An 18,462-nucleotide genomic window follows, 5' to 3' on the forward strand; every position below is an offset into this window, starting at 1 on the left:
CTTTGTGTGCTGTCCAGCAACAGGGGCTCTGTGTCAGACAAACCACATTAGCTCCACAACAGCAAGGTATTTCAGCAGGTAATTCCCTTGGCTTCAGTGAGACAGGCTGAAAGTAAGGATGCAGTGCTTCAGGAGATATTTATTTAGGAAATATTTATTGCTGCTCTGAAGCCCTGTTTCTCTCACCAGTGTGTTTTAGCATGGTCTTGTGCCCATCTGCACTGGCACATTGAAAAATCCATAAAATTGGGTGGGGATATATGCAAGGCAAGAGTCACCCAGCTTGGCTTTCCTGTCCTGACAAATGAAAAAGCCATGACTTAAGGCACATGGGTACTGAATGTGTATGGTCATGGTGATTTTAGCTGGTGAATGGCCAGAAAATACATGTGATTCCTGTACATTTAAAAGGGATGAGGTGTTTCTACTTTCACGGCAGAGCAAATGGACCAGAGACCTGAACAAAGCACACCAAAGCACCACACTGCAATTTTGAAAGAGGCTTTAGAAATGTTTAATCCAAGCTGACTCCTCAGAGAAATGGAGTGATTGAATAAAAAAGGCAGGAACATTAGGGATTTTGGAATGTATAGTCTGAATGCATTTGTAAGCACTGTCCAGAGGCCCTGTGGAAGTGGGTTCTGAGGAGCTCTTAGAGCTGGAGGACAGCCCCCAGTCTGAACAAGAGCAGGCTTTGCCCCAGTATTCCTACAGAGCCCTCACTGCCCCAGGCATGGGAACTTCCATGCTGGCCTGCCCTGTCTCTGCTGTGCCCTCAGGGTCTCCATCCTCCACAGGCTCTGCTCTTGACTTGGAGCAGAGGCACAGAGCTCCCCAAATCATTACTGCAAAAGGGAGAAATGAAACAACCCACTAAATCTTCACCTTCCCACTACCAAACTCAGCTGCAGGAACTGGTGAGTGGCCTCAGATGAAGTCTTAAAACACATTTGAAAAAAAAAAAAAAAAAAAAACCACAGAAAAAAAAAAAACCAACCAAAAAAAAGAGAAAAGGGTCCAATTTGATGTGTTGCTGCACTGGAAGAAAGAGCTGGTGTGTCTGGAGCCCATTGCTCCACCATAAATTGCCCAGAGGAAAGGATGCTCTTGGGTTCTTTAACTCCTGCAAGATTTAAGGCCCTGAGTGCCAAAGTCAATACAATAATTTCCCCAAGCTGGGAAACCTCACAAGATATATGGGAAGAAAGAGGTAACTGCAGCAGGAGAAGCCATGCATCTCCTCTTCTGCAGCATTCACCCAGTAAGCAGCACCTTCTCCCCTTCTTTTCCCTGCCCTGGGAAGACTTCACCACAAAAGACTTCACCAGGCACAGAAATGAACAGGGCAGTGAGCACACAAAGTTCTCCTAAAAGCTGTGTCTCTGCCCTGCTCCACACTATTAACCTTGAACAACAAACAAATAAAAGCCCCATAGAACCCCATGCACTTCTCTCCAGGGAGGGAGGCACTGGATGGCATTTCCCCACATTAGGAGATGTGTGAGCTACCAAAGGATGTGATGTGGAAGGTACTGATGAAGCCAATTTTCCATGCTGTGGCACTTTTAGCAGAGTACCAATTGAAGCAGCAAGGTGCTTCAGCTAACTGACACTTCATATTTTTAGTGAACAGTGGTACTACAATGCCATTTAGATATTCTGTTCCAGAATAGGATTTCTCTGTGTTGGATGGAATAAAACACAAAGCAAAGAACTCTCCAAGAAATGTCGGCCTTGTTTCACAGGTGTGCATCACACTGGGGGGTTGTAGGAGCACTGGGCTGCTGCTTTCTCCCCCATTTTATAAAGAACAATGTTGGCTTAACGCACCAGAGATAAATACTGTCAACCTGCATACAGTTGGGAATCAGATTTTCATCATTCACCTCCCCTGTGAGCTAGTAAAATTAAAATATGAATAGAGCTTTAAATGCCCTTGGAACAGGACTGACTATACCGTTTTTCCTTAATAACTGCACAAATCAGACACTGGGAAAGTTAGAAGCACAGAAAATCTCTTTGTGCTTAGTGTCCCTCATTGTTATGCATCCTTGTTTCTAAATCCCTAGGATCTGAGCAACAGCAATGATTGCAGTGTGGAGTATACAGTGTGACTCTGAAAAATGGGCAAAGCCACAGGCAGACCTCCCAAAACCCAGCTCAGGGATCTGCCTGAAGATGCTGCATTTCACAGCTCATCCCTGAAGTGTGCCAGTGCTTCAATGCATCCCTTGAAGTCTCAAGCATTCCTGTACTCAGAGCCAGTGCTTTGGGAGACAAATATTCCCAGCATTGCCCTTTTATTTATTGCTTTATTTCTCCTGTGTGGGCATGTGCAGATGTGCAGGAGATCTGAAGCCAGGGATGGGCCACCTGTATCACAAGGACTGAGGCCAGTCATTGCTGAACAGCAGCCTCACCACTTGTTTCAGTTTAGGCCTGGAAAATTACTATTTCATTGAGAAAACATGTAAGGGAGGAGGTGTAAAAAGGCAACCACAGAGGCATGCCAAATGCAGCCAAACAGCCACTGCACTATGGGTGGGAAGAGACTGCTCTGAGTGGGAAAGTGCACTGAGGAAGTTGGGGAGATGCTCTGTCTGGGAGCAAAGGGATGAGAAGATTTTAAAGACACCTGAAAATAACCTTTGTGAGTCTAACCCCTGGACAGCTCTTGTCTGTCCTGGCAGTAGCAACAGGAGAGGCTGTTGAAAGACAGCAGATGAGATTCTCTGCAGCTCCTTTCCCTGGTACTTCCCCTGCATTTGGTCACTGTATTAGGGAGGTCAGAAGGACACTGCTGACCAGTCCTTTTACTTCTCTGTCAGACTAAAAGGTCATGAGGGGTGTAAAGACCAATTGGGGCCTGCAAGGGGGAGAGTAGACTGCAACAGCTGAGCTTTAAGCTGCAGGAAATCAGTCCTGTGAGGAGTTAATCTAGGAATCACTAAGGTGCTGGCTCAGTGTTAAGCACACAGTGGCCCAGGGTGGTCCCTCACCTGCAGGTTGTAGCTGACAGGCTTCCATGGCTGTTTTCCTGTTAATGGGGCATCAGCACCAGCAAAGAGACAGAGAACTGATAATAAAAGTATATCCATATACCTAAAAGTATACCTATATTAGTTCTCCTTATTTAAGTAGAAACAGAAAATGAAAGATGGTGATAATAAGCAAAAAATAAAAATGGAAAGGAAAACAAAACCTGGATATTTTAGGGTAAAAAGAGAGGAAAAAAATGATGTTTCTCTACTGGGCAGCTGGGTACCACTGCCTTTGCCCACCTGTGATTGCCTTGAAGCCACCAGCTGTGGGCCCTGAGGTGAGGAGAGAGATGCATGAGCATCCATCACCACTGCCTCAGAGGAGCAACAGGCTGAAACTCCTCAAAGGAAACCCCAACAGCAGTTCAGCAATGCTGCTGTCACAGCAAATTCATTTTCTGCAGAGGAGAAGGGAACAGCAGAGTTATATACACTCTCAACCAAATCTGTCCCTGGTTATCAGTTCTGCCTTAGCAAGACCTGACATCCTGCCTGCTATGAACATTATCAGAACAATGACACAGAGAATATTGCTGTTGAGCAGCCTATTTTCAGCCAGCTGCATGGAGAAGGCATTTTGCAAACAACATGTTGAGGCTTTGGCAGAATTAAATACAAATAACCCAAAGTTTCCACTGACACCAACTTTAAGATTAAAATTCCAGAGTGCCAGCTGCCTGTCACAGATGTTGGCCAGGCAGTTCTTCCACATCCCACCCAGTTCAAAGCCCCCTTGCTGCTCCATCCCTGTGTGCAGCCAGAGAGCCCTGCAAAGACACTAATGCCACCAGCTTCATGCCAAGGGAAACCAGTGCTGTCCTAGCCCAAACCTGAACTCACATCCACAATATTAGAGCTTGGAACTGAGCTGGTTAATGTTCTAATTACTTGACAGTAAGCTTCTGATTCTTTATTAGTGCAAAAGGCCCTCAAAGACTGATACCAGCACCTCTGCCTACAGGATACAGAGCTCAGAAGCACAGAGCTACACAACCACTGCACCAGTAGCCTGAACTTCAGATACCCAAGATTGACAAGTACTTGACAAGGCAGACTACTTTGAAAATTATAACACTTTTTTGGGAAAAAATCCAAACAAACCCCAAATAAATCTAAACCTCACCCACCCTTTTCCAGAGTTCAAAGTCACATGATCACTGCCCTGTGCAGTGAAGCCCAAAGGACTCACCCAATTGAACCAGGGTGCTGTGAGATGTAATTGTTTTACCTTATCTATGACCATGTCATAACTTGGAAAGAATGAGAAGCCCACAACAAGTTAATTTAGCATTTTTCATAAATTGTATCAGGATACAGTTGGATATTAAGGCAAACTCAAAATATCAGAGATTATTCCATGGAGAGCAAATCTGCACCAAGACAGGTGCTTTAAGAGAGGCTATGCATATATTTTATATATGTGGTATATATATGAGTATATTTATTAAAACCAAACCTCAGGTTTTAAGTGAAGCAATGGGTAACTCTTGTTGTGAACATCTCCCTCATTCTGGAGAATATTGCAAGATTTCCTCTCAGGATTTGAGAGCGTGTATGGAGATCTATATTCATACCATAAAGCATTCAGAGGAGAAAAAACACTCTCTGCATTCTGGTGACAGTCAGTGCACGTTTTCTAAAGCATGGTTTTAATAAGAAGGTCAGGTCTATCACATGGTGTACAATTCTGCAATGGGTAAATACATGTTCTTAAATAAGCAAGGGAATAAAAGTGTCACCTCCTCTTAGTCCCCTTTGAACATACATTATAATGACAAGACATCTCACCAGTCTCCTATTGTAAAATTATCATTTACACATACAATCTGTTTATCCATTTAATTATCTCTTCCAAACCTGGATTTAACCAGTCAGATAAAGATCACTTGTTTACTGTATAAAATCCCAGCGGAATTTTGCCCGAGGACTGCGGGTTGGATGCTTCAGACTTTCTCTGCTTTAATTTGTATTTTATAGTACTAATTTCACTGAAACTTGAGTAAGACTAAGGCAGTCAGATGATTGCAAGAAATTAGTTATCCAAACTTTGTAATTAATGCACTTTTAACTGTGTTTTTTTAATCATTGAGAATGACAATTTCTGTTAGAGAACAAATCAAGTAAAAGAAAAGCCAGATAAAAGATAGAACATTGCAGAATCGTTTCAGAAAATTTAGCAAAAGTTACCAAAACTAAATATATGATCTGAATTTAGCAAAAGACTCAAGAAATCATTATACAAATTCATTTATGATTACATTCTACGTGTTTTTAATTTTCACTGTTCAACATTAACATTAAACATTGTAAATGTATGCAATATTTATATAAAATTAAATAACAATATTGGAAAAATAAATACATTTTTACATAAATACATAAATCCATACTGCTGAAAAGTTTCAGCTAACTATACTCTTGTTTCAAAAGTGACCAAAAAAATATGGTAGTGACACTCCATCCCAACAGATGAAGTATGTACAGCTACAGAATGATGTTTGCAATTGATGACAGAGCTAAAGCAAGTCCAGGTGATACCATACTAAAGGAGAAAAATTTGGCCATTACTACCTACAGTAGTAGCACGAGGTAGACATACACATGGAGTGTTCTGCTGGAGGGAACAAAGCCCTGGGGACCCTACAGATACTTCTCAGTCTTCAAACAGCTCAGGGTCCCCTATGTCAGAGCCCAAGGACACCTTGGTGAATGAGACTGAAAAATCCAATCAGTTCATGGCAATGATGGGGGCTCAGCCCTGCAGCCCCTTCCCCAGGGCTGTGACCCTGTGCCAGCTGGGAGGACACTGAGGGCAGGACAGGGTGTTCCTGCCCTCCACCTGTCTGCCAGATGTCCCACCTGCTCCCAGGGGAGCAAGGACAACCCACTGAGACTAATACAACAGACTGGAGCCAAGGGAACTTTTCCTGGGTGAAAAGAAAACCATCAGACTGGGAACTGCACCCTGTGCTTCCAACACTGAGAAGCAAGTGCAGCCCTGGAGCCTGCTCCTGAACAGCCATGAAGAGGCTGAGTGACACCAGAACAAAACACAATTCTGTCCACACCTTTGGCTCTTGCAAATGAAAAAAAACCAAAAAACCCCCAAGGTTGGCAGCACCTCCCAGCTGGCAAATCCTGGGGGGCAGCCAGCACACATTACTACCTCTGCTCACCTCACCTTGCTCATCCTTAGCACCAGGTGGACAAGGGGTACATTAGCACCTCAAATGAAATATTTCATAGCACTCTTGTACTGGTGAGGCACCGGATGCACACCAGTTCAGAAGTTTTATGGCTATTGCAGAACTCACTGAGGTATGATAAAAATATTGAAGAGTGTTACTGAAGGCATCCATGTTTCTGAAAGCACCCACAGAAGGAGAGCAGGTTTTGACAAGATGACTTTCCAAACTATGACAATTAAGGAAGTCAAATACATTAAAAAACAGGCCTCTTTTTTTTCTTTTCCTATAAAGTGCTTCTGAATCAGATTTTTTTTAAAAAGTCTTCAAATGCTTTTATAACAAAATACACAAAGGTTGACATCTGTTTGAAGGCCACTCCAAAATGGACAGGTCCGTGGTTTTCCAGGGCTCCAGAAGCACCTCAGGTGGCACTTGCTTTGGTGCAGGATCAGAGCAGAGGTTGCTGCTCTGGGCAGGGAGAATCACCAAGGTGTGGCACTCAAAATAGCACCCCTGGTTCAGGGCTGCTCTGTCCTCACAAGATCATCTCTGTAGCAGACTCCTCCAGCAGCAAAGGAGCAGTGTAAGACATCTTTGCTCCAAATACTATTTTGTTATGGGTAAACTCCCAGGGTTTTAAGCCTTCCAGCACCTTGCTGATCATTTGCTGGTTTAGTGATAGAGCAGCAGCTGGAGATCAAGCTAGACAATCACTCTCCAGAACCAGAGAGATGCATGAGAATAGCTTACAGGTGCTTTTGCACTGTACACCACAGTCTTATTATATACACAGGAACAGAAAGAGAGCACAAGTGTGAATGCACACATGTTTCTAAGTAGGTCTGTGTGTGTGCAGGTAGGACAACACACACAACCATACACACTTATTTATACATGCCTGGGAATTTATGCCATTTAGCACATTCTCCCCACTTATACTGCTTTTGGCAGAGAACACAGTAGGTGCCCAGTGCAGTATTGCCATTAAAGAGCAGAACAATTTAACTTCAATGGAAATGTACTGCTTAATTTTCAGGTTTAAATCCATATGCAAAAACTTAGTCAGAACCAAGATTCATAATGCACAGCACTTGCACAGTGTAATAAAATGGACAAAGGTGGCTACTTAGCAGAAAGTGCCTTTTAAATTAAAGGACTCGAGATCCCCTAATGTAAGCCCTTTTTGAAAAGGTGTTATTCTGAATATATTGTAAATAATCCTCTGTAAGTGCAGTTTTAAGACATGAATCAGCATTAGCACCTTGGTTTGAAGCAAATGAAATGTTGTTAGGGGATATCTACAAAACAGTTCACAAAGAGAAAGAGTTTATGGTCGTACCGAGCTCCAAGGACCAGCACTCCAGGCAGCATCTCTAGGACAGTCCTGCACATTGCACTGCTCTCTGTCTGGTGGCTTGTCAAGGATTTCACAGCTCAGATCCGTAAACCTTTCTCCATTAGGGCGCTGGCACACCACCAGCCGAGTCCTTGTCCCTGCTCCACATGGCTTTGTGCACTGCAAGTCAGCACAGGACACAGCAGTCACCGTTGGGACAGCAAAAATTCTGCTCACTTGCTGCCCAAAGCACTAGCACCTCAAAAAACCAATGGTAGTTTCTGTTCCCAACTAACCCACTCCAGCCAAATCCCTTTGTGAGCCTCAGATGGACCTTCAGCTGCTCCAGCTTCTCTCCCCCTCAAGCTGTTCATGCTGCTCCACCATGATATTGCTTGACTCAATGTGATAGTGGAGGATTACATCTCCAATTGCTCATCTCAGATTAATTTTCAAAAGGGAGCAGTACTTTTACTAAGAAAAAAAAAAGCCTTCAGTTAAACTAGGCTTCTCTTAGAAAAAAAAAATCTTAATTTTTGTAAAACTTTCTTTTGCCTGGGAAGAAAGTTTTCCCATGACAAATGGAAACGAAACCACCACTCAGCAATTGCTCGGCTTCACTCATTTATCAGAGGCTGCCCTTCAAGTTCCAATCTTTCTAATAAATGTCACCACAATACCCCTCTCTTCTCCTATTTTTCAGCCACCTGCTAATGAATGTCTTGCCCTGGGCAGGGAGCCCAGATGGATGGTGCACTCACCTCTCCCCAGTTGCCATAGACCCACTGGGGGCAGGGCCCAGACTCGCAGGATCTCTGCTCCATGGGTTTGCTTTTCTCGTCGCAGTTATTTGCGGTGTATCCGTTCTCATCCTGGCACACCACGACCCGTCGCTGGAACCCCCCTGCACATGTGCTAGAGCACTGGAAGACACAATTGCCCATGGCTTCATTGAGTCCAGGAACAAGTTTGCATTCCAAGCTCCTTCCCAGTGCCTTGAATCGTGGGAATGCACCACTAGAAGTTTAAAACAGCTAACAGGCATTATTAAACTTCAAAACCCAGCTATTGCTAATAGCAGTGCAGTGACTTAGATGCTGACTAAGCAAAGAAAGTAAATGCCAGCCTAGTTTTAAGCAGGTGAGTAATCCCTGCTGCAGAGTTTGACATCCCATTTGTGGTTAATTCCCTTTAGAGACTTCCATGATAAAGCATTGCATACTGTTTACAGTGAGAGGAGCTGGCATCAAGGCTGTGCTGTGCTTTGGCAACAGCTCTATACAGCTGTAAATGTCCCAGGAGACAGACAAGAAACAGAGGCTGGCCTTTGCCTCATGGAAAATGATGCTGTCAGCTTTCTACCTAGACTGCCTTGGAGATAGGAGGTATGATGCCTGAGCCCTTCCACAACTCTTGCTTGTGTGAGCAGGGAGCAGACATTGGGGTGAAAGGTCCCTCTTTCTTTTCCCTTTGTGGTGACTTTAAGGAAAGACTGGATTAGCTCGGGAAAGAAACAAAACCCAACAAAACCCAAGAGCAGGAGAATCAGGGCACTTACAGCACCCCAGGGGCCAATCCTCCACTGATTGCCTCCTGGCATATGGGCGCGGTTTCGGTTCGGGCCGCCCCCAGGGTGCGGTTTGAGGCGATGATCCGGATAGAGGAAAGGGGGGATGGGCCTGCCGTAGTCATGGCTGTTTGGGTGACAAGGAGACATGGAGCAGTCTTGCTCGGTGGCAGGGAGGTCGTCTGGGTCACACTCACTCCTGTCCACCAGCTGGTCACTGTAATTGATGCAGATCACTTGTCGCGTTGCCTTACCTTGACCACAAGTCACCGAGCACTGCGTTACAGTGAGAAAAGGAGACACAATCACATTTCCAGTTTGAAAACCAGCTCTTGCTAATAATGAACAGCAGAAAACCCAAGTAACCTCACTTATAAAAGGGCAAGTGCAACAGATTAATGAAGCACATTTCCAGCAATGAGGTCTCTTGCAAGAGACAGCGTGATGCTTACAGAGCTCCACTCCAAGGCTTTCCACTGCCCGCAGGGTGTCACGGTGCACATTTCCGTGGCTGATGGCTTTGGGAGGTGGAAACAAGCTGACTCATCGGCCACAGAGCCCTGGTCATCCCGGCAGCTGACGTATCTCATCCGCGTTCCCTTCCCACAGGTTGCGGAGCACTAGGGAAGAGCAAAGAGCACTCCACTAAGAAGCTGCCTGACATACACTGCAGGGACTTTGTAATGAAAAGTCCAGCATATGCACTTTACAATATCACACTGTCTACTGCAAAATAATCCTGAGAGTTACGATGTGTGCTTACCGGTGTCCAGGATCCAAATCTCCACTGTGTCCTGTGAATGCCTGATACGGCTCTCTTGGCTTCAGGACTATTTGGATGGGAAGGACATACAGCTACTTCACAGTCCTGTACAGGAAATACATGGGGGAAAAGCAGGAAATAAAGAATTTGCAGATGTTTTCATTAAACCACCTCCTCTTCAATGTAATTATGAAGAACACACAACATCTTGAAACTGTGTGAGCTGCACACGTTGTGCAGGCAGGCTTCCTCCCTGCATTCTCTTGGTGAATCAGCAAAACTTGGTATCAATATCCTGAGGCCTTCATATGCAGTACCCTATGTGGACTTTTGACTTACTAGGAACTCTACAATAGGGATCCCCATAACTATATGCCATCTCCATGCATTAAAACCAGATGTTTTTGAGGCAAAAGATGAAAGTTCATTAAGGGTTCTGGCATGAACACACATCTGCAAAACAGCAACTTTATCTCTCTTCAAAGCTCTCTTCCTTCAGTGTGAGACCTGCAGCCCACACAATAAAGGTTTTGCTGCTGATTGCAGCCCTTTGATTCCCTGCAGTCCACCAGACCACCTGTATCCATGTGCTGATCTCCACCACACACCAAGCAAGGAGGTTTTGGGGACAGACATGTCATTCTGCTCAGTCTTTGCACAATGCCTCACAGGAGGGATCAGGTCCTGTCTGGACCTCCTGGGAGGTCTGGTGCCAGAAACTATGAACATCCACAACTTTACTACATTGAGTTGTCCTTGCCAGAAAGGAAATTAATAGTGATTGTCCCTATGAGGGGGAGAGCAGCTTCTGACAAATGGCAAGTTGGATTTCCATTCTGCTGTGATTTCACTTATGCTGGAGGCATGCATGCCAAATGATGGCTGATGACAGGTGGGTTTGTTACCCCTTGACTGTAGTGCAACCGGTCTCCATGCATGGGAAAAACAGCTCCTTCCCAAATGTTGTGGCCTTATTTAAACTCTGAGTTCATGCAGGACTGAAGCTGGGCTGGGCATGAGCACTACAACTCTCCTAGATGACAGATACCATTTGTGGTGAGGGGCAACAGCAACACAAGCCCAGACTGCAGCCATGCATCCTCGACTCCATCATTCAACTTCAAGGAGGTGTCTGCTGTGTCAAGAACTGAACCTCTGAGGCCAGGAAATACTGTCTCAACTTTGTGGTCTCTTGTTATCCCATATTCATCCACTGCAGCTTCTTTAGCTCGTGAGCTCCTAAGAGTCCAACTTTAGTGCTGCATCTGAACACACCCTCACATCCCCATTGTGTGACTACAGCTCCATGGATATAAACCACAAGCAAAGGTAATTAATCTTCACCCACAAAGTCCTGATACTCTCATAGGTTGTCTGTTGCCTTTCTGGTAATTTGGTGTGCTTCAGAGTGTAAGGTGAACCACATGGAGAAGACCTGCATGGGAACTCCCTGAACACAGTTTATCTGTCCCATTTCTACCAAAGTAGGGTGCTGTGCTGCATCTTTCCAATAACCATGAGCAGCCCAAGCTACTGCTCTGCAGGGCTGGCATTCAGGGCAAAGCTTTGCTGCAGCAAAAAACCTGCAGCCTGGATGCCTCTATACACACACTGGGAAAAGATGGAGACAAGACAGCAGGACTTACCTGGGTATCTGTAGGCCTGGTTGCAGCGTTACACTCATTATCATCCACCACTGACATGTAGGTGCCCACAACACACTTCACTGCTCTCATCTGGTAGCCTTGGCCACAAGTCACAGTGCACTGGGAAAAGAGAGATGGGAGAAAAGAGCACTGGGTCTGAGAAGGTGCTTTGGTTAGAAAGTATTAATCAGCCTAGCCACTGTTTAGGCACATAGCAAGAGCAGCAAAAATTAAACACCGTTTCCCTTCTGGTTTCTCTCCACTTCGTGCATTTCAGCTTTAAATTAGGTCAAAGTTTTAACTCACTGCAGCCATCAGTGCCTTGCACGCTTCACTTGCTTCTTTGGGAAGGAAGGTGCAAACACTGAAATGATTTACTTTGCTGCACACATTAGAATCAGAGTCTGGTAGAACCTGCATGATATCCTTCTTTAAAACTGGTTGTTCAGCCCCATGGTAGCACGAGCAGCTAATGAATAATTTTACTGATGGGAAATCTGTCTGACTGGGACAACTGGTCTGGGTTTGTTGCTGTTTTTTAAGTCAAGAGCTAACAGCTTTGTGAAAATGCAGATGCCAGAACACTCTAGGAGGAATGAGTAACTTGTATTTTAACAGAAAAAAAACCCTCACTAACCCAGAAACTGGAAAACATTAAAAGCAACAAAAGTTATTCAACGTGAGCAGCTTTTCTGTGAAAATCAGGCCATGTATTTATGTGCCTAAATATGGATTTAGGAGCGTAACCTTGGAAACCCCTTTTTTGGAAAATCACGGCCAATTTAGTATGACAGAGATTAAATTTAGCACAAAGGGCAGGTACTGTTATTGCTGCCTATCCACTGAACCCAAGCAAACAGAGGGCTGCTTTGGTGTGCAAATCAATTAACACAGTTATGCTGCGGAATTCGGATGAAAGCGCAGCGCCCAGCCCCAGCTACCCTCATCCATCCCCCCAGGCAGGAGCCCCGTGGGGCTGTGTGGTACCTGGCCCCACGGCCCCACTTGCCACGAGGCACACTCCTGCTGCTGGCACATCTGCACCGACTCTGGCTTCGTCTTGGGGTCACAAAACCTGTCGTTCAATCGATCTTCTCCAAACTGGCACCACGTCTGGCGGTGCTTGTGCCCTTTTCCACAGGTGACCAAGCACTGTAAGGAGAAAAGTGAAAGTTCAGGTGGTGCCAGGGATGCACTGCTAGCTCAGCACCTGCCCTGGCACTGGAAAATAAACCTGGAGATCTACTGCAAGCACTACTTAAAAAAGCCTGGTGCTGAAGTGCAGCTTTTTAACTAACATATCATGTCTTGGAAGACAGGGCAGTGTCTTGTCAACAAGACTGCTCTCAGGAGCTGGTCTAGAGCTGGGCCTGGAGCATGGAGAGCACAGCTGGGCCAGAATCCTTCAGCAGGGGCAAAATGAGACCATAAAGGCTCTTGACTTCCAGCAGTTGTGAGACATGGGGCAAAGGCACAGCACTGCCCTGTGTGGTTTTAGCTGTGCACAACAGGGTGCTTCTAAAAACTTGTTCTTTCTGAGTGTGCATTTTAAGGGTCTTGGCTTCTGCAGGCTGTGAGCGCCTCTTCCACTGCCCTGATGTGACTTGGACTGCCACCAGCTCAAGTCAGAAGACACGTTTGGTGGAGAACAGACCTTGTTCCCATTTAATTGCTTTCATTATGCCCTAAAAGAACACGACTCACAGAAACAAGAGAAATTTGGCCACAATAATGATGAACACCCTTTGAAGACTTCTCTCCAGCACCCCCAGTCCTGCTGCAGAGACAAACCTATCAAGATTTGTTGCATTGCAAAAAACACCAGCAGCAGTGGAAGAGGTAATAAACAGCAGAGAGAGGCTGACCAAAACATCAGCAGGGTGCAATCCTGCCCTCCAGTGACAGCCAGAGCTGCCAGGGCTCTTGAGGACAATCTCAAGGGAAAATGAGGGCAGAAGGTATTTTTCTTCCCAAATATACAGCAGAACTACAAAAAGCAGGGGAGAAATTATTGCAGGATTGGAGAGACATTAACCCCCTGTGGCTTTGCAGGGAGGAAAGCGGCCACTTGACCAGTGGTAACAAGGCCAATGACATTGCTGCCTGTCTGAAGCCTCCCTATGCACAGGGTTGCCACCTTCTGCAGGCGGCACAAACAAATCATGACAGATGAGCAGGGATGGAGACAGCTCTTTGCAGACACCAGCCTCTCAGGGTGGAGGAGCAGCAGGGTGAGCCCACCCTGGTGGGCAGCACCTACCTCGGACCAGTCGCCAGTTTTCCACTGTGGGCACGAGAAGTCACTGCAGCGCTGCACCGTCAGCTTCTCCTGCTGGCTGCACTTGCTGTCGTCCAGGACGTCGTTGTAGGTGTTGACACACATGGCTCGGCGCCGCCGCGTGCCCCCGCCGCAGCTCTTGGAGCACTGCGAGGGACACAGCCTGTCAGCATTGCCTGCCACTCTACTGCTAGTGCCTCCTCCCTCTCTGAGTCACTGGGGAGTGACTGCAGGAAACCTCCAGAGCAAAATTCGTACTTTGCGAACAGGCTTTTACTTTATGTATTCCTTTAAAAGGCTAATCTTGCTAAGCTTAATAAAATGTCGTAGCAATGTGTTCCACAAATTCTTTACAGGTTATAACCCCATTATTACTTTTACAAGTGTTGCCTTCCAGTTCTCCTAAATGGCTGCTGCTCGTTCTCATTTTAAGAGAGATTAACTCTCTCTGACCAGCCAGCCTCCCCTTCACTGTGCCCTCCTTGGAAGTCCCCAGGCACATCAATCTCTTGGTGCCTGCATTCAGGAATTTCCCGGTTTGTGCAAAAGCTAAGATATGTAAAGGAAACAAATTTCAGGAGTCCTCTGATGATGGCAACATGTCCTCCCCAGCTCCTGGCAATGGTGACAGCTTTGATGGTGGAAGACAGTTAGCAGAGCTTCATGTAATGAAGACAGATACTTAAAGTATAGATTAATTGCAGTGGGAGGTGAGGAGTACCAGGCTGATTCAGACTAGAGTGTCCTCCAGAGGAAACAATGAAAGCAGAACCACCATGGCCATATTTCACATATATTTTGATAGCAACCTAAACAGCCCAATGTACTCCTGTGCAGGAAGCAGCACCCACCGTGCCACAGAGCATCCCTTACCTCAGTCCAGGCTGAGTACCGCCATCCTCCCACGTTACAGTCTCCAGTGCACTTCTCCCTGGTGCTGGGCTTGGCCTGGCTGCTGCAGAAGCGATCATCCACCTTCTCAATCTTGCCCTCCAGCCGGCTGTACTTGGAGCAGTAGATCTCCAGGGTGCGGTAGCCCAGCCCGCACTGCGCCGTGCACTCGCTCTTCCTCGCCACGTGCCACCTGCGCAGGACAGCACACATCAGCCTGCCTCTGCAGGGAGTGTGCTCAAGGGTGTTTGACAGAAATAAGGAATATATGCTCTTGAACAGGAAGTTTTGGCTCTAGGTCATGCTTTTCAGCGCTCTGGGACTTACAATTACCCTGGCATTGTTGCTTGAAGGGAAGGAACTGTCAGCAAGGCTCTCTTAAGCAATATAAAGACAGCAGAGCCACATGTAACCCTGTGGGACTAGCCAAGGTGGCAAGGGGTCTTCATGGCCAATCAAGGAACAGTGCTCTGAAAGCTTCCAAAGCTTTCCACTCCATGTTCCCCTGACCTGCCACATCAGCCACTAAAAACTAAAAGCTGGAAAATACAGCATCAGAAAATTATCTGCACAGGTTTGAGAGGTGTTCCACAGTGCAGGACACCCACAAAGCAGTTTCAGCTCTCCAAAGGACAAGCACATAACTTTCTACGTGACACTCAAGCCCTAGCTGTGCCAGCAGAGTTTAGAAGTGTTCTCTCTTGATAGACACATTCCCACCCTGCTGCCTCCTCTGTGAGATAGACAACAAGGATGGTGCTGGAGGCCCCAAAGGACCCACCTGGGGACACACCCCTGCTTCAAGCCAGTCCAGCTCTGGAAAGAGATGCTGGATATGAGGCCTGATCCAGGGAGGATCCTGGAGACCCTGAAGCCAGCAGGAACTCATTGCTCCTCACATCTGGCAGGGATGGCTTCTGGGGGAGGAGGCACTGACATCCTCTGGGGGTCCTGGAGACCCTTGGGATGCTGCCTGTGCCTGTACAGAGAGCACAGAGCCCCACTCCCGAGTCAAAGAGAGTAAACTCTATCACAGCCCAGAGAAGAATAAGATCAAGGGGATTTGGAATCAATAGCTCCTGACTAGTGGGAGCCTCACATCTCTGCGTGCTTTTCAGACTCCTGCTTTGCCCTTCTCAAGTTTCCAACCTGTTGCAATGGCAACAGCTGTTACCGCGACAACCCGGCCCCGCAGAGCCCCAGCAGAGCCGCTGCAGAGCCCGGCTCTAACAGGGCTGGGGAAACCCCTCGGGGAAACTCGGCCACCTCAACTGCTTCACCAGCGGCGCTTAATGCCACCATGTTTAAGCCCCAGAAAGGAAAACAGATTGCTTTTTAAAGGAAAATGGGTTGTGATGATTTAGGCTGTGCTCCATCAATTTCAGCTTGCCAGGAATTGTCTGGGGACAGCTCCGAACCCATTCTATGCTTAAGCCTATTCTTTGCTTTAAATAAACAATGATAAATCCAAGTCTTAGCTAAGTTTTTGCTTTAAGTATATGTTTTCCTCTCTGCAGGCTGTATGTAGAATGGCACTGAGCATTTCTGATCCAGGCAGATGCAGATTTCAGGTCCTGTATTGCACAGGGAGATTTTTCAACATTAGAAAATTTTTGTTATAGTTAGCCCTAATTGAATCCAGCAAGAGAAATATAAAAACATTGAAAAGTGCCTTTCAAAACACCACTGGTGGATGACAATCCCTCTTGGTTGACAAAAGGCAGCTACCAATCCTTTTCCTTTCCAAAATCCAATACAGCCCGGTGAGAAAGAAGAGTAAATAATAAGTACATGATGTTATTGATATACAGGGCTGAGCACAGTGCACCTTAATTCACACTCTGTGTTACAAGGCTCGGTGGTGGGGTCAGGCTGCGGAATCCGATCGCATCGCTGGTCCGACACCGTGAGCTGATCTGACTCTCTCTTACACACAGGCTTCCTTTTTCGTTCTCCTGCACAGAGAAAACCAGCACTTGGGTTGAGTCATGCAGTCATGCAGTCATGCAGCAAAGTGATCGATGCAGTTATTTCTCTTACACCTTTCACAGTAGTATTTAAGAGATGTTTAAGGGTGCTTTTTTACCTCTGTCAGAAAAAGGAGGTTTAAGACTGAGCAGAGCAGAGGGGGTTTATCACAGATGGGATGGACACAGGCAGAGAACTGCAGTAGCCCCACAGGGATGGGCTCTGAGTGAGTATTTAGAAGGGTGGGCACTGGCAATGACTGGATGTCAGACCCAAAACCAGACACTGGTGTATTTTGCAGCCTTAGGAAATGCCTCATGACCTTTTCTGTGCTTCAGCTTCCTCACCTGCAAACCAGGTTGCAAAGCTCACCTGGCTGGAAGGGGCTCTAAGGTGCCCTGCTCTGAAACCCAGAAGCACCTTTTAGGATGTTACCCTCCACTGCAGACCAGGGAAGCAATTGTACCCACAGGGTGAGAATCTTGCAGAAATCAGAGAGGGATCTGACACCAATGCGACCCCAAAGGAATCCAGGACAAAATGAAGCCTTCCCAAGCACCCACCTTGGCATAGCTTACTGCAGGGCTGCCATGGGCCATGCTCATTCCAGTAAAACTGCTGAGGCTTGTCCTCAATAGGGATATTGAATGTGTAACGAACGTCAGGATTGTACAAATTGCCCACTGATAAAACCTGAGAGGAAGAAAAAAGGAAGCAGAGTAAACCAACAGGTAACACTGCCCACTGTTTTCAGTCCAACAATGCTGAGCAGACTTGTCCATACACACAACATATACTTCACCTGAAGTGTTATTTCTTGCTCAATCCGATCTGTGGAATTAATCCTTTCAATAGTATTATCGGAGCCGCTGTATTCGATCACAGCATTCCCAACTTTGATTTCCCTTTTAAACATACTGACGACAAAGTCTCCATTTAATATAAAGTCTCCTTGACTGTTAGATAAGGCTGCATAGGTGCAAAAAACAAGAACTAAAGAGGCAGAATTAACTCATACGTACACAACAATGTGGGTCATGTGCTCTCAGTGCTCCTTTCCCTTGGGGCTGGGGGGAAAAGCCCACTGGGCTTTTCAGAATCAGAAAGGATGTAAAGTGAGCAGCAGAGCTCTTGCAGACATTGTGCCTTCTCCTTTTCCCACTGGAAAGCCTCCTAAAATGAAGGCTGAATTCCTGAAGTTGTTGCTAAACAATTAATCCATAATTCAATGCAGAGGTATCAAAAAAGGCATTCTGGGTTGGCTGCTGCAAGGAGCACACATAGGCTGTATCCTGACATACACCACAGAAATAATCCTGCCCAAACCTTTTCATGAGCTGTGTGGATAGGGTAGCTTCCCCGGTGTTTTCCAGGTGTGTTCTTAGGGTAAATGTATGCACCCTAATTACCTAAACATAATTTTCTAGTATATAGTTACAGGGAGTTTGGCCAGTATCCCCTCCCTTTGTCTCTCTCTTCCTCCTCCCCCCATACTTTTTATTATTCCAAATCTTAAGGTATGTGAGAGCACTGGAGGCTTAAAGCCTAAATGCTTTATAAAAGGAACAGTTTCCTGAAAACAGCAGTCTGCTGCACAACTTCACACTAATGCGATTATGTAGCTAATTTCCTAAGTTAGTTTCCCCACCATTTCACCCATCACAGCTACATTACTAAAAGGCCCCTGTATTGAAAAATCTTAGCAGAAAAATACCAAAGGGAAGTTTTTTTTTCCATCGAATGAGGAGAGATAATGAAGCAAAACACTACTCAGTAGCAAACAG

At 46.0% G+C, this 18,462-nt stretch overlaps 1 protein-coding gene across 1 annotated transcript in view; it reads right to left on the reverse strand.

Annotated features, from left to right (window-relative positions):
• The window catches only part of ADAMTS9 (ADAM metallopeptidase with thrombospondin type 1 motif 9), a 77,856-nt gene that overhangs the window by 26,625 nt on the left and 32,769 nt on the right, over positions 1-18,462 (reverse strand). The window contains 12 exon segments of the mRNA XM_079316642.1: positions 7,569-7,745; positions 8,327-8,488; positions 9,124-9,408; positions 9,585-9,752; positions 9,896-10,000; positions 11,542-11,661; positions 12,529-12,693; positions 13,802-13,966; positions 14,693-14,903; positions 16,539-16,665; positions 17,242-17,371; positions 17,481-17,647. Coding sequence (XP_079172768.1) covers positions 7,569-7,745; positions 8,327-8,488; positions 9,124-9,408; positions 9,585-9,752; positions 9,896-10,000; positions 11,542-11,661; positions 12,529-12,693; positions 13,802-13,966; positions 14,693-14,903; positions 16,539-16,665; positions 17,242-17,371; positions 17,481-17,647 — 1,982 coding nt within the window.

The sequence above is a fragment of the Erithacus rubecula genome (genome assembly GCF_903797595.1).
Source record: "Erithacus rubecula genome assembly, chromosome: 13".
In the NCBI taxonomy this organism is placed as follows: domain Eukaryota; kingdom Metazoa; phylum Chordata; class Aves; order Passeriformes; family Muscicapidae; genus Erithacus; species Erithacus rubecula.